This window comes from Loxodonta africana, chromosome 7 (assembly GCF_030014295.1).
Source record: "Loxodonta africana isolate mLoxAfr1 chromosome 7, mLoxAfr1.hap2, whole genome shotgun sequence".
Taxonomy (NCBI): Eukaryota; Metazoa; Chordata; class Mammalia; order Proboscidea; family Elephantidae; genus Loxodonta; species Loxodonta africana.
Window position 1 is genome coordinate 79,487,531 of NC_087348.1, and position 16,776 is coordinate 79,504,306.

Consider the following 16,776-nt stretch of genomic DNA (forward strand, 5'->3'; position numbering starts at 1 on the left):
ATTGATGGGCACCTTGGTTGCTTCATCTTTTTGCTATTGCAGACAGTGCTGCAATGAACACTGGTGTGCACATATCTGTTTGTGTAAAGGCTCTTATTTCTTTAGGTTATATTCCAAGGAGTGGGATTGCAGGATGGTATGGTAGTTCTATTTCTAGTTTTTTAAGGAAGCTCCAAATCGATTTTCAAAGTGGTTGTACCATTTTACATTCCCACCAGCAGTGTATAAGTGTTCCAGTCTCTCCACAATCTCTCCAACATTGATTATTTTGTGTTTTTTGGATTAATGCCAGCCCTGTTGGAGTGAGAAGAAATCTCATTCTGGTTTTGATTTGCATTTCTCGAATGGCTCATGATCGTGAATAATTCCTCATGTATCTGTTAGCTACCTGAATGTCTTCTTTAATGAAGTGCCCGTTGATATCCTTTGCCCATTTCTTAATTGGGTTATTTGTCTTTTTGTAGTTGAGTTTTTGCATTCTCTTGTGGGCATGGAGTCAGGTATATTCCTCTGCAAGTCTGTGGATAGATGTATAGCCTTTTGCTGTCCTCTTCAGTACTCCTCCGTAGCTACAGAAGCTTTTGTAGTCAACTTACAGCATTCATGGTATTCAGGAATGGTTATTGACAATCCTGGGTCCTTTCTGCTTACTGCCTTCCTATTTGACCTTTTGTAAGTGTTTTAACTCAATGGCTTCATCTCTAAAATGCAAAGTGTAAAAATAATAATTGTACTTGGTTCATAGGGTTGTTATGCGGATTAAGCTAAGTGAGTCAGTACTTGTGAAATGCTTAGAACAGTGCCTTGCATGTAAAAAAAATTTTTTTTAGTGTATGTTAAATAAAATAAATGAGTTAATTTGATTCGATGCTCACAGAAATTGGGAGAGGTAGGATTCCAGCCCTGGGCCTTTGGGCTCCAAATCCTGTGCTCTTTATGCAATACAATATTTAATATTCTGTCATTTAAATTGGGTAACTTTATGGACACCACCAACCAAACCAAGTACCCTCTGGAAACCTACTCTGAGCTCCTGGGTCCTAAGCGTATACACTATGGAGTATAGGACTGGAGGGATGACACTGTGCAGCACATTGAGGGGAACAGGGATGAGGGGAACACTTCTCCCTGCCAGGTGGGTGACAGATACTACAACAACGGCTATATAGAAAAAGAGAATGAGGATGAGTTAGGAGCTACAGTTACTTAGGGCCTTTAATATTGCTTCAGCAGAGTTCATCCTCAGCACTGAGTGAAGAATCAAAGCATAGGAAGCAAAGACCAGACCCATGTCACTCTCACCAATAACTCAGGCTAAGGCCAACTGGTAGAACCTGTTCATGGTGATATCATCACAGGCCAGACTGGTGACTCCCAAGTTAGAGCAGAGACAATGTTCAATCTCATTTCTGGAGCAGTAGTGTCGCTGAGAAGCCAGTACAGGCACTGGGATGGTCAATAGGCTATTCCTGAGCACTACGAATGCTGTACACTTGACTACAAAAGTTTCAGTTACCGTGGAGGGGTATTGAAGAGGATAGAAAATGGGTATGTATCTATACACAGTCATGCAGAGGACGATGCCTGCGTTCGTGCTTATAAAATGTGGATGGTGTAAATCTGAGTGAAACATTCAGGGAGGCTAATGGACTTGGCATCTAACCAGACAATGTCCAGCATCTTTGGCATGAGGGTGGTGGCTTGGCCAATGTCCTGTACAGCCAGGATACCAAGGAATTGATACATGGGATGGTCCAGGGTAGGCTCATGATGGATGGTGATCAAGATGAGGAGCACCAAGAGCTAAGAAGTAGAGAGGAGCCAGGAGCAGGGAGAATCAGTGTTGCCATTTATAAATGTGTGGGAATCCCAATAGAATGAACTCAGACACTGGAATCATTGAGCTATTGGCTATGCTTAGTGTGGTATCCATATCACAAGATGTCTTACTTTAGTATCTGGCTGTGAATTAAGGAGCAAAGAGAATAATGTGGTTAGATCAGCTAACCCCAAATTTGTATAATGCAACCTTTTTTTATCTTAATCCATGCTCAACTCCATATATACCCGAGAAAGAGGTCAGATAAGAACAGAAAGGCCCAAACAGGTCCCAAGATGAAGGGTCTATTTTTAGTAGAATAAAAGTGAAGAATTACTGACTTTATGTTCCTTAAGGGTAGATTTTTTTTGTATGTGGAGAACATGGGCACAAAACAGGAGACATGAATGTTATGAAGAACCTGACTTTTCAAGAGGTGAAATTAAAAGGTAGAGGTATTGCTTCTGTTCTTGGGGATCTACAAGAAGAGAATAAATAGTGCTAATTAGAATCCCGACCATATTTTTCTTTGAAACAGTGCCTTGTTATTAGCAAATTGTTTCTGACAAAACCCATCTCATTTAATTATTTAATGTTATTATTCACATAAGAAGGTCCCTGGGGGGTGCAAATGGTTTGCGCTCTACTATTAACCTAAGTGTTGGCATTTTAAACCTGCCAGCAACACAATAGAAGAAGGGCATGGTGATCTGCTTCTGTAACAATTTCAACCAAGAAAAACCTATGGAGCTGTTCCACTCTGCCACACATGGGATTGGAATCAACTCAGCAGCAATGGGTTTTGTTTGTTTTTATTCACATATGAGGAACAGGTTGAATGATTTGTCTACATAAGAATCATATGCTGAAATCACTAACAAGTGACAAAGCTACAGCAAAAATTTTAATCTTTCAAATTCAATTTCAGCACTTTTTCCAGTAAATTTTTGCCAACGCCCTTTAGATAACACTATTTGTTCCTCTTTCAATTATGAAAACAATGTTGAAGACATATTTAATATTATATTTTCAAATAATCAATTTTATTAATAAAAAATATAAGGAGAGAAAATTATCAACAGATTTCCATCCAGTTCCAGATTTTTGTATGATGTAGGTTGGAAATATAGGAGGCATTTTTTGTACACAGGAATTTTCTTCTTAATTTCATGGTTCACTCTTGACCCTTTCACACTTGGTTCTTCTTCCTTTTATATTTTCGAGTTTGCTCATTCTTGCATTGTTGGGAAATATTCTCAAGTATTTGTATCAGAAAGTGTGCTTGAGCTATATGTCTTGGGAATCCTTGCATGTCTGAGAATTTTTTACTTATACCTATGAATAATGCCTTGCTTTTTAAAATATCTAGGTAACGATATTTTCTTTCCCAAATCTCTGCCTTTGCTTCATTTGATAGCATTAAGCATAAGATTGAGGCTCCATCTGTCCCACCTCTGGGAAGAATGAATGACTATGCCACTCATTGACTATAATAAGTACAAGCTGCCCATGAAATTGATAAATAAAAATAGAAAACAAAAATTAGGAAGAAAAAATTGACTGTAAATCAAAATACCATCAACCAAAGATAATGATAATTAACATTTTAGAATATTTTATATTCAGTATTTTTTTTTTGCAGTCTTTTTACACAGTTGTAATTTCATGTAAATAGAATTTTTTTCATTCTAAACTTTTGCTTAATATAATACATATGAATTTTCTAATGCATTGGGAAACTCTTTAGAAATGTCATATTGAATGAATGTATTAGATGGTATCACATGGCTTTATAACATTTTCTGCAATTTTTGTTTGGTTTTACATGCTGCTTATATGGGTTTTTGAGCCCTGGTTGTGCAGTGGTTAAGAACTCTTCTGCTAACCAAAGTGTTGGCAATTCAAATCTGCCAGCTGCTCCTTGGAAATGCTATGGGGCAGTTCTCCTCTATCCTATAGGGTCACTACGAGTCAGAATTGGCTTGGTGGCAACGAGTTTGATTATAGGTTTTATATAGTTTTTTGTATATGTGTAATTTTATTGCCTTGAGTTGCAATATTGAAGGATTCTATGGTAAAAATATTAAATGATGCAGAAACCATTTAAAGAAGATGGAAGGAATACAGAGTAGCTATACCAAAAAGAATTGGCTGACATTCAAACATTTCAGGAGGTATAGCGTATGATCAAGAACGGATGGTACTGAAGGAAGAGGTTCAAGCTCTACTTAAAGCATTGGCAAAAAACAAGGCTCCAGGAATTGACAGAATACCAATTGAGATGTTTCAATAAATGGATGCAGTGCTGGAGGGACTCACTCCTCTGTACCAAGAAATTTCAAAAACACCTACCTGGCCAGCCCACTCAAGGAGAGCTGTATTTGTGTCAATTCCAAAGAAAGTTGAACCAACAGAATGCAGAAATTATCAAACAATATCATTAATAACACACACAAGTAAAACTTTGCTAAAGATTATTCAAAAGTGGCTGTAGTAGTACAGAGAACTGCCAGAAATTCAAGCCAGGTTCAGAAGAGGACATGGAACCAGGGATATCATTGTTGATGTCAGATGACTCTTGATTGAAAGGAGGGAATTCCAGAAAGATGTTTACCTGTGTTTTATTGACTATGCAAAGGCATTCAACTCTGTGTATCATAACAAATTGTGGATAACATTGTGAAGAATGGGAAGAATTCCAGAGCATTGTATTGTGCTCATGAGACACCTGTACATAGACCAAGAGGTAGTTGTTTGAACAGAACAAGAGACTGCTACATGGTTTAAAGTCAAGAACAGTTTGTGTCAGGGTTGTATCCTTTCATCATACTTAATGCGTATGCTGAGCAAATAATCCGAGAGCTGGACTATATAAAGAATGGGGCATCAGGATCAGAGGAAGACTCATTAACAGCCTGCTAAATGCAAATGACACAACCTTGTTTGCTGAAAGTCAAGAGGACTTGAAGCACCTGTTGATGAAGATCAAAAACTATAGCCTCCAGTGTGGATTGCACCTCAACAAAAAGAAAACAAAAATCATTCAAACTGGACCAAGAAGCAACATCATGATAAATGGAGAATAGATTGAAGTTGTCAAGGATTTCATTTTACTTGGATCCACAATCAATGGCCATGGAAGCAGCAGGTAGAAAATCAAAGGATGTGTTATTGTGGCAAATGTGCTGCAGTAGAACCCTTTAAAGTGTTAAAAAGAAAAGATGTCACTTTGAGGGCTAAGTTGTGCCTGACCCGAAAACCCATAGCTGTGGAGTTGATTCTGAGGCATAGCAACCCTATATGACAGGGTAGAACCACCCCTTAGGGTTTCCAATGAGTTGCTGGTGGATTTGAACTGCCAACCTTTTGGTTAGCAGCTGAAGGCTTAACCACTGCGCCAACAGGGCTCCATATTTTCAAAGCATTAAAAAAACAAAACAAAACCCATTACTGTCGAGTCTATTCTGACTCAGTGACACTATAGACAGAGTAGAACTGCCCCATAGAGTTTCCAAGGAGCACCTGGCAGATTCAAACTGCTGACCTTTTGGTTAGCAGCCCTAGCACTTAAGCACTAAGGCACCAGGTTTTCCTTACAAGCATTAGCCTCTTGTAATTTTTTTAAGTCTCATTGAATTGTTGAAAATTCATGATCAATATAAGTGTGACTGCATAGAACTTCAATTTTGCAAGCATTAAAAAACCAAAAGCAGACATTGACGAGGCAGAACCAAGATGGTGGAATAGACAGACACTTCCAGGGAGCCCTATTTACAACAAAGACCCAAAAAAACAAGTGAAAAGAGTACATTTATGACAAGCTAGGAACCCTGAACATCAAAGGAAATCTTAGAAAATGAACTGAGGGGCAGGGGGAGGAAGAGACAGCTCAGAAGTGGAGAGGAGTTACTGGACCCGAATCGCAGGTAGCCCTCAGGAACTGTTCCTGGGGCCAGTGGGGGTGGGCCAGTACTAGTATTTGGCCGCAGTTTCTTCAGGGAGAAAGTAATCAGCCACACAGCCTACTCATACCTCCGGAAACAGAGAAGAGCGGTGCTCTTGGTAAAAGCTAAGTACTTGCGTATATTTTACTGTGCCCCCCACTCCCAAGCAGGCTTCAGCGTCTGACTTCCCTGGGCCTGAGATAGGCCCTGTTGAGCTCCTAGAGCAGTCCTCCCAGCCTCGGAGAATGAATAAATCTTCAACTGGGGCAAAAGATAATTTACTAGCTCTACTAACCGGGGGAGCTCAGGACAGAAGCAGCTCCTGTCCAGGCATAAGTGGTCCATGGACTTTGAGTACCCTTCCCCTCTGCATGGACCTGTGTGGGCCTGTTTCAAGAGAATAGCCCCTTGTTGGCAGACTCCAACCATTTCAGCTATGTGGTGGACAGATGGGTGTTTGATGTTTCACATTGCTTTGCCTATTAAACAGGGTCCTCACCTACCCACATCAGGGGCCTAAGGACTAGTAGCTCCACTCAGGTCACCCAGCCACCTGCGACAGGGGTCCAAGGATAAGTGGTACCTCCCAATCATAACAACCAAAAACATTGGGTGACCATTGTCCATCTGCAGAATGCACCCACCTGTATGCTCTAGGGTAAAGGACTTGTTTTTCTTAGGGACACATGGGGGATGATTCTCAGGCCCTGCCTTGTTCAGATTGTGACCCCCTGCTGCAACCAGATACTGCTACCTGCACCAATCACTCCTGCCCCTCTAAGACTGTAGGACAGAGCCTGTACCACACACTTGATGATCAGCTACCTGGACACCTGAGGCAAATCCATACAAGAAAAGTGAATGGACTCCTAGAATGATACACCTGATAACTGCTCTAGCCATCTGGGGACAGGACATCAGAGCTCCAAAGGTGAAAATAATCAAGCTAGCTCACTCAAGCAACCCATTTGGGCATATCAAAACAAACCAAAGCAAGAAGCTAAGATACAGGAAGCAAACATAAAATAAACTAATACAATAACTTATAGATGGCTTGTAGACAACAGTCAATATCAAGTCACATAAAGAAACAGAGCATGATTGCCACAGCAAGCTCTCAAAACAAAGAATCCAGGGACCTTCTAGATGAAAGTGCCTTCCTGGAATTACCAGAGGCAGAATACAAAAGATTAATATATAGAAGCTTTCAAGACATGAGGAAAGAGATGAAGTAATATGCAGCACAAGCCAAGGAACACACAGATAAAGCAACTGAAGAAACTAAAAAATATTCAGGAACATAATGAAAAATTTAATAAGCTGGAAAAATCCAAGACAGACAGCAATCAGAAATTCAGAAGATTAACAATAAAATTACAGGAGTAGACAACTTATAGAAAGTCAGAATAGCAGAATTGAGCATGTAGAAGGCAGAATTTCTGAACTTGAAGATAAAGCACATGGCACTAATATATTTGAAGAAAAATCAGATAAAAGAATTAAAGAAAATAAAGAAACCTTAAGAATCATGTGGGACTCTATCAAGAAAAATAACCTACGAGTGCTAGGAGTACCAGAACAGGGAGAGATAACAGAAAATACAGAGAGAATTGTTGAAGATTTGTTCATAGAAAACTTCCTTGATATCATGAAAGATGAGAAGATATCTATCCAAGATGCTCATCGCACTCCACATAAGGTAGATGTTAAAGAAAGTCACCAAGACATATTATAATCAATCTTGCCAAAACCAAAGATAAAGAGAGAATTTTAAGAGTAGCTAGGGATAAACAAAAAGTCACCTACAAAGGAGAGCCAATAAAAATAAGCTCTGACTATTCGGCAGAAACCATACAGGCAAGAAGGCAATGGGATGACTTATACGAAAAAATGAAGGAAAAAAAATTGCCAGGCAAGAATCTCATATCCAGGAAAACTATCTCTCAAATATGAAGGTGAAATTAGGACATTTCCAGATAAACACAAGTTTAGGGAATTTGTAAAAACCAAAGCAAAACTACAAGAAATACTGAAGGGAGTTCTTTGGTTAGAAAATCAATAATATCAGGTATCGACCCAAGACTAGACCCTGACAGGAAAATAAAAAAATGCTTAAAACAGGGTAATAGCGATGTTATCATGTAAAAGAAAACAACATTAAAACAATAAAGAGGGACTAAGAAATGTAATCATAGATCTTCCATATGGAGAGGAAGATATGGTGATAGAAAAATGATACAAAGAAATAAAAGTTAGGTTTAAATTTAGAAAAATAAGGGTAAATAATATGGTAACCACAAAGGAGATAAACTATCCTACTCATCAAAATAAAATACAAGAAAAAAATAGAGACTCAGCAGAAACAAAATCAACGACAATGAATATGAGGAAAGGACAATATATAAGGATAATCTACTCAGTGCATAAAATTAAATGGGAAAAAGAAGCTGTCAACACACAAAAAATGACATCAAAATGATAGCACTAAATTCATACCTATCCATAATTACGCTGAACATAAATGGACTAAATGCACCAATAAAGAGAGAGTGGCAGAATGGATTAAAAAACATGATCTTCCTATATGTTGCCTACTAGAGACATGCCTTAGACTTAGAGACACAAACTAAAACTCAAAGGATGGAAAAAAATATGTCAAGCAAACAACAATCAAAAAAGAGCAGGAGTGGCAATATTAATTTCTGACAAAATAGACTTTAAAGTTAAATCCATCAGAAAGGATAAGGAAGGACACTATATAATGATTAAAGGGACAATATAACAAGAAGATATAACCATAATAAATATTAGGCACCCAATGACAGGACTGGAAGGTACATAAAACAAACTCTATCAGCATTGAAAAGTGAGACAGACAGCTCCACAATAATAGTAGGAGACTTCAACACACCACTTTCGATGAAGGACAGGACGTCCAGAAAGAAGCTCAACAAAGACACGGAAGATCTAAATGCCACAATCAACCAACTTGACCTCATAGACATATACAGAACACTCCATCCAACTGCAGCCAAGTATACTTTCTTTTCTAGTGCACATGGAACATTATCTAGAATAGCCCACATATTAGGTCATAAGGCAAGCCTTAGCAGAATCCAAAACATTGAAATATTACAAAGCATCTTCTCAGATCATAAAGCCATAAAAGTGGAAATCAATAACAGAAAAAACAGGGAAAAGAAATCAAACGCTTGGAAACTGAACAAGACCCTGCTCAAAAATGACTGCATTATAGAAGACATTATGGATGGAATAAAGAAATTCATAGAATCGAATGAGAATGAAAACACTTCCTATCAGAACCTTTGCGACGCAGTGCTCAGAGGTCAATTTATATCAATAAATGCACACATCCAAAAAGAAGAAAGGGCCAAAATCAAAGAACTATCCCTACAACTTGAACAAATAGAAAGAGAACAACAAAAGAAACCCTCAGGCACCAGAAAGAAAACAAATAATAAAAGTTCAAGCAGAACTAAATGAAATAGAAAACAGAAAAACAATTGAAAGGATTAACAAGACCAAAAGCTGGTTCTTCGAAAAAATCAACAAAATTGACAAACCATTGACCAAACTGACAAAAGAAAAACAGGAGAGGAAGCAAGTAACCTGAATAAGAAATGAGATGGGCGATATTACAACAGACCCAACTGAGATTAAAAGAATCACATCAGATTACTATGAAAAATTGTACTCTAACAAATTTGAAAAACCTGGAAGAAATGGATGATTTCCTAGAAACACACTACCTACCTACCTAACACAAACAGAGGTAGAACAACTAAATCCACCCATAACAAAAGAAAAGATTGAAAAGATAATAAAAAAAATTCCCAACCAAAAAAAAAGCCCTGGCCCGGACGGCTTCACCGTGGAGTTCTACCAAACTTTCAGAGGAGAGTTAACACCACTACTACTATAGTTATTTCAGAGCCTAGAAAAGGATGAAATACTACCAAACTCACTCTATGAAGCCAGCATATCCCTGATACCAAAACCAGGTAAAGATACCACAAAAAAAGAAAATTCCAGACGTATATTCCTCGTGAACTTAGATGCAAAAACCCTCAACAAAATTCTAGCCAATAGAATTCAACATCATATCACAAAAATAATTCCCCACGACCAAGTGGGATTCATACCAGGTATGCAGGGTTGGTTCAACTGTATCAAAACAATTAATGTAATCCATCACATAAATAAAACAAAAAACAAGAATCGCATGATTTTATCATTTGATACAGAAAAGGCATTTGACAAAGTTCAAACACCCATTCATGATAAAAACTCTCAGGAAAATAGGAAAGAAGGAAAATTCCTCAACATGATAAAGGGCACTTATACAAAGCCAATAGCCAACATTATCCTAAATGGAGAGAGCCAGAAATCATTACCTTTTAGATCAGGAACCAGACAAGGATGCCCTTTATCACTGCTCTTATTCAACATTATGCTGGAGGTCCTAGCCAGAACAATTTGCATAGACAAAGAAATAAAGGGCATCCAGATTGGCAAGGAAGAAGTAAAAGTACCTCTATTATACACAGAAAACCCTAAGGAATCCTCCAGAAAACCACTGAAACTGACAGTAAAGTACAACAGAGTATTGGGATACAAGATAGACACACAAAAATCAGCTGGATTTTTCTACACCAAAGAAAAAAACATCGAAGAGGAAATCACCAAATCAATACCATTTACAGTAGCCCCCAAGAAGATAAAATACTTAGGAATAAATCTTACCAGAGGCGTAAAAGACTTATACAAAGAAAACTACAATGCGCGTCTCCAAGAAACCAAAAGAGACCAACATAAGTGGAAAAACATACCTTGCTCATGAATAGGAAGACTCTACATTATAAAAATGTCTATTCTACCAAAAGCAATCTACACATTTAATGCAATTCCAATCCAAATCCCAAGGACATTCTTTAATGAGATGGAGAAACAAATCACCAATTTCATATGGAAGGGAAAGAGGTCCCGGACGAGTAAAGCATTACTGACAGAGAAGAAAAAAGTGGGAGGCCTTACTCTACCTGATTTTAGAACCTATTATACTGCCACAGTAGTCAAAACAGCCTGGTACTGGTACAGCAACAGATACATAGACCAATGGAACAGAATTGATATTCCAGACATAAATCCATCCACATATGAGCAGTTGATATTTGACAAAGGCCCCAAAACAGTTAAATGGGGGAAAAGACAGTCTGTTTAACAAATGGTGCTGGCATAACTGGATATCCATCTGTGAAAAAATGAAACAAGATCCATACCTCACTCCATGCACAAAAGCTAAATGAAAATGGATCAAAGGCTTAAATATAAAATCTAAAACAATAAAGATCATGGAAGAAAAAATAAGGACAATGTTAGGAGCCCTAATACATGGCATAAAAAAGAAAAACAGTATACTAAACATTACTAACAATGCAGAAGAAAAACTAGATAACTGGGAGCTCCTAAAAATCAAATGCCTATGTTCATCAAAAGACTTCATCAAAATAGTAAAAAGATTACCTACAGACTGGGAAAAAGTTTTTAGCTATGACATTTCTGATCAGAGCCTGATCTCTAAAATCTACATGATACTGCAAAAAGACAAATAACCCAGTTAAAAAATGGGCAAAAGATATGAACAGACACTTCACTAAAGAAGACATTCAAGTTGCTAACAGATACATGAAGAAATGTTCACGATCATTAGCTATTAGAGAAATGCAAATCCAAACTACAATGAGATTCCATCTCACTCCAACAAGGCTGGCATTAATCCAAAAAACACAAAACAATAAACGTTGAAGAGGCTGTGGAGAGGTTGGAACACTTACACACTGCTAGTGGGAATGTCAAATGGTACAACCACTTTGGAAATCGATTTGATGCTTTCTTAAAAAGGCTAGAAATAGAACTAGCATAGGATCCAGCAATCCCACTCTTTGGAATATATCCTAGAGAAATAAGAGCCTTTACACGAACAAATATATGCACACGCATGTTCATTGCAGCACTGTTTACAATAGCAAAAAGATGGAAGCAACCAAGGTGCCCATCAAAGGTGAATGGATAAATAAATTATGGTATATTCATACAATGGAATACTATGAATCCATAAAGAACAGTGATGAATCTGTGAAACATTTCATAACATGGAGGAATCTGGAAGGCATTATGCTGAGTGAAATTAGTCAGTTGCAAAAGGACAAATATTGTATAAGATGACTATTATAAGAACTCAAGAAACTGTTTAAACAGAGAAGAAAATATTCTTTAATGGTTACGAGAAGGGGAGGGAGGGAGGGCGGGAGACGGGTATTCAATAATGAGATAGTAGATAAGAACTACTTTAGGTGATGGGAAAGACAACACACAATACAGGCGGGGTCAGCACAACCGGAGTAAACGAAAAGCAAAGAAGTTTCCTGAATAAACTGAATGCTTTGAAGTCCAGGGTAGCACGGGTGGGGGTTTGGGGACCATGGTTTCAGGGGACATCTAAGTCAATTGGTGTAGTAAAATCTATTAAGAAAACATTCTGCATCCCACCTTGGAGAGTGGCATCTAGGGTCTTAAATGCTAGCAAGTGGCCATCTAATATGTATCAGTTGGTCTCAACCCATCTGTATCAAAGGAGAATGAAGAATACCAAGGACGCAAGGTAATTAGGAGCCCAAGCGACAGAAAGGGCCACATAAACCAGACTCCATCAGCTTGAGACCAGAAGAACTAAATGGTGCCTGGATACAACCGTTGACTGCCCTGACAGGCAGAGAACCCCAGAGGGACCAGGAGAGTCGTGCGATGCAGACCCTAAATTCTTGTAAAAAGACCAGACTATGCCCTGGCTGTGGCTAGAGCGACCCCAGTGGTCATGGCCCCCAGACCTTCTGTTGGCCCAGGACAGGAACCATTCCCAAAGCCAACTCTTCAGACAGGGATTGGACTGGGCAATGGGTTGGAGAGCAATGCTGGTGAGGAGTGAGCTTCTTGGATCCGGTGGACACTTGAGACAATGTTGGCATCTCCTGGCTGGAAGGGAGATGAGAGGGTAGAGGGGGTTGGAAGCTGGCGATATGGACACGAAAAGAGAGAGTGGAGGGAGGGAGTGGGCTGTCTCATTAGGGGGAGAGCAATTGGGAGTATGTAGCAAGGTGTATGTAAGTTTTTCTGTGACAGACTGACTTGATTTGTAAACTTTCACTTAAAGCACACACACACAAAAAACCAATCTCATTACTCTCTAGTCGATTCTGACTCATAGTGACCATACAGAGCAGCGTAGAACTGCCCCATAGAGTTTCCAAGGAGCACCTGGCGTATTCAAACTGCTGACCTTTTGGTTAGCAGCCCTAGCACTTAACCAATTCACTACCAGGGTTTCCTTACACGTATTAGCCTCTTGTAATTTTTTTAAGTCTCATTGAATTGTTGAAAATTCATGATGAATATAAGTGCGACTGCATAGAACTTCAATTTGTTGCTTAAATTTAATGGGAATTCAGGTAGAATTTACATTATGTATTTTTTTTGTTTTTAAAGTTACTTGTATTGTGTCATATGTAATGAAGTTTTGTTTTTAAACGTGTTTTAGTTGATACCAATGATTTTTACATCAATTAAATATATATCAAATACATATACTTTTCACTAGAATTCTCTCCTTCATAATTAATGCTTCTTTTATATTTTCCCTCTACTTTTCTCTCATCATTTCATATTTGGTAGTTTATTAACTCCCAGTTCCCCAATGCTCTCTTCATCTGTGACTTACTGGATACCAGTGATTCTTGAAATTAATTATTTTTGTTTTGAGGACCTTGGATCTAGAATTTATTATTCTAGACCCTTTGACTTATCATTTACTCATTTAACCTTTTTACCAAGAGTCTGTTTTGTATCATTGTGAAATGTTGTTCTGTGAATGATTTTGTTTTGTTTCACTATGTTTTATTTGCAAAGTCTTCCTACTGGAAAGCTCCATCTTCTCTAGTGTGACCACTATACAGCTCGGAGCTTATTTCTCTCGTTCCCTGATCACAGACTTTAGTCCTTACAAATGTGAAGAGCCTGAGAGAAAGGAGGCACTGGGTGTGAAGAGTCAAACAAGGAAAGCCAATCGTGGAAGCCAAAGTTAAGGCACGTAATCAAATCCAGAGATCAGGACAGAATTCCAGGGACATGAGCCACATCCATCCTCTCACCTCTCAGGAGGTGCTGCGAAGAGGCTCTCTCTGGCACTGCCTTCTCTACTTCTACCCCACTGGACCAGCTGCCTGTGTTCAGGCTTTTGTTGTTCAGAAAAGATCCCTGGCTTTTCTTGCCATCCTCGGAGTCTGGGTTTTAGAAAATTAGATCCCTTAATTGGCCTGGTCCTGTTGTGCTGCTCTCTAGGCCCTCCCCAGTCTAATCCAAGAATCCTCCAGGGCCTAATGATTTTTACATTGCAATGGGGAAAGGACCCCATTGCTTTCAGGGTTTATCCAAGTGATTTCTGGGGGCAGATCCATTCAGCCTGGTCCCAGTGCAGCCCCACCAGATAGCTTTCCATTTCAGGCTCCCCAGGCTTAATACATCCCTCTCTGTGGAATAATGGCCATAAGTATAGGAAGATTCTGAAGCCTACCCAATTCAAAATATATCTTTTCTTTCCAGAGCTTGCCCCTGTCTTAGAATCTCTGAAAACATTCTTTAAGCAGTAAAATCTGGTGTTGCAGTTCCACATGAGCTATGGCTGCTAACCAAAATGCTGGCAGTTCATATCCACCAGGCGCCCCTTAGAAACCCTATTATGGCAGTTCTACTTAGTCCTATGTGGTGGCTGTGAGTCAGAATTGCCTCTATGGCAACTGATATTATTATTGTACTAGTTTCATGTAACCATATACCCTAAACATAGTAACATAAAACAAGAATTCTTTTATTGTTTTAAAAGGTTCTTTGGACCAAGAATTCAAAAAGGCCATGGATGGCTTGCGTGTGCTCCACAGTATTTGTAGCCTCAGTTTGAAAGACTCAAACAGTTTGGTTGATGGAATGTCTAGAGGCTGGAATAATTTGAATGTCTCATCCCAGGGTGGTATCCGCAGTCAGGCACATTTTGTTTTTCTGCTCTTACCTAGTTACTTATTCTCTAGGTAATAGGAAATTTCACTGTAATTTTAATATGCATATTTTCAACTTTATTCCTAGTGAGAGGTGAAGGCAGAATCACAACTCAGGAGTATTGAGAACTAAACCTCTGTGCTTTCCTAAAGTCTTCATGGTCTCCTACAGCTGGAGTTACTTGGTGGACCCATCTTCACCCAGCCTAAGTAGTCTCTGGAAGCCCAGCCTGAGCTCCTGCGTCCTGAGTGCATATACCAGGGGGTTGAGTGCAGGAGGGATGACATTGTGCAGCACGTTAAGGAGTACAGGGATGAGGGGAAACTTTTTCTCTGCTAGATGTGTGACAGACAGCACAACGATAATTGAGTAGAAGAAGAGGATGAGGATGAGGTGGGAGTTGCAGGTGTTCAGAGCTTTGGACATTGCTTCTGCTGAGTTCAGCCTCAGCACAGAGCGGAGGATTAGAGCATTGGAAGAAAACACCAGAGCCATATCACTCCCAAGCAGGATCCATGCTAAGACCAGTTGATAAAATTTGTTCACAGTGACGTCATCACAAGCTAGGCTGATAACTCCCAAGTTAGAGCAGAGGCAGTGCTCAATCTCATTCCTGGAGCAGTAGTGTCGCTGAGCAGCCAGGACAGGCACTGGGATGGTCAACAGGCCATTCCTGAGCACCATGAATCCTGTGACTTTGACCACAAAAGCTTCAGTAACTATGGAGGGGTATCGGAGCGGGTGACAGATGGCTATGTATCTGTCCACTGCCATGCAGAGGAAGATGCCAGATTCCATGCTCAAGAAGCAGTGGATGGCATAGATTTGAACAAAACACTCAGGGAGGCTGATGGCCTTAGCATCAAACCAGAAGATGGCCAGAATCTTGGGCATGATAGTGGTGGCCAGACCAATATCTACCACTGCCAATATTCCCAGAAAATGGTACACGGGCTCATGTAGCATGGGCTCATGTTGGATGGTGATCATGATGAGGAGATTGGCACCAAGAACTAAGAGGTAGAGTAGAGCCAGGGGCAGGGCGAGCCAGTGCTGCCAATTGTGAATGCCTGGGAGACCCATCAGGATGAACTGGGAAACCTGAGGGCTGAAACTGTTGATAGAGGTGTCCATGGCACAGGTGCCCTGGTCTCAGTGTCTGTCCATAAAACTGAAAGAAGAAGAAAGTTGAGTTTGAAAGCGCAGCTTAAGACCCTGCTTAGAGACCACTCTCTAATGACCCAGTTCCTTTTGTTCAGACTGACTCTAAAATTTTCTTTGAAATATTCCACAGAGGAGCAACAAAGAAAGCCAAAATAAGTTTTAAACAGAAAGGTTGAAATAGCTATTTGCCACCTTCATTTGTATGTCTAATAAATAAGCAGGTCCAAATCTATCAACAATAATTTTACCACTAGCAGATAACAAATACTAATATTTGGTTTATACTTCCATTTTTTTGGTTTATTTCTAAGCACTTTATATCATTACATACAGATAAATTTGTATCTTGGCTTTGTCTCTAAGCAGTATGTTCTAAGATAGAAGGTAAGTACTCAGTAAAAATTTTTCTATGGATGAGTAAATGAACCAAAGACTTACCAATATCATTAAAATCTATTTGTAATATCAATTTTAATGGTTTTCTTATATTTTTATATTTGATTATTCTATATGATGCTATTAATCTTTGCCAGCTATTCACATTATTTACTTTGAATAGAATTTCAAGTGATATGAAAGTAATATATATAGAGGTCATAACCATATTTAACTTTTATTTTTAATAGTATTTCAATTTTAAGACGTAATATATGCACATGGTAAAAATTCAAATAAAATGAAAAATATAGACAGTGGAAAGACGCCCCGTGCTTGAATCGCCCA

General features: G+C 39.0%; 1 protein-coding gene and 1 pseudogene across 1 annotated transcript; both read right to left on the reverse strand.

Moving 5' to 3' along the window:
• Positions 1-784: 784 nt before the first annotated feature.
• On the reverse strand, positions 785-2,030 carry LOC135231967 (olfactory receptor 56B34-like; annotated as a pseudogene).
• A 13,036-nt stretch (positions 2,031-15,066) lies between these two features.
• Positions 15,067-16,455, reverse strand: LOC100658824 (olfactory receptor 56B4-like). The gene has a single exon (XM_003422889.3). It carries the CDS (start codon positions 16,021-16,023, stop codon positions 15,067-15,069), a length of 957 nt encoding a protein of 318 aa, XP_003422937.2. The 5' UTR covers positions 16,024-16,455.
• Positions 16,456-16,776: the final 321 nt, after the last annotated feature.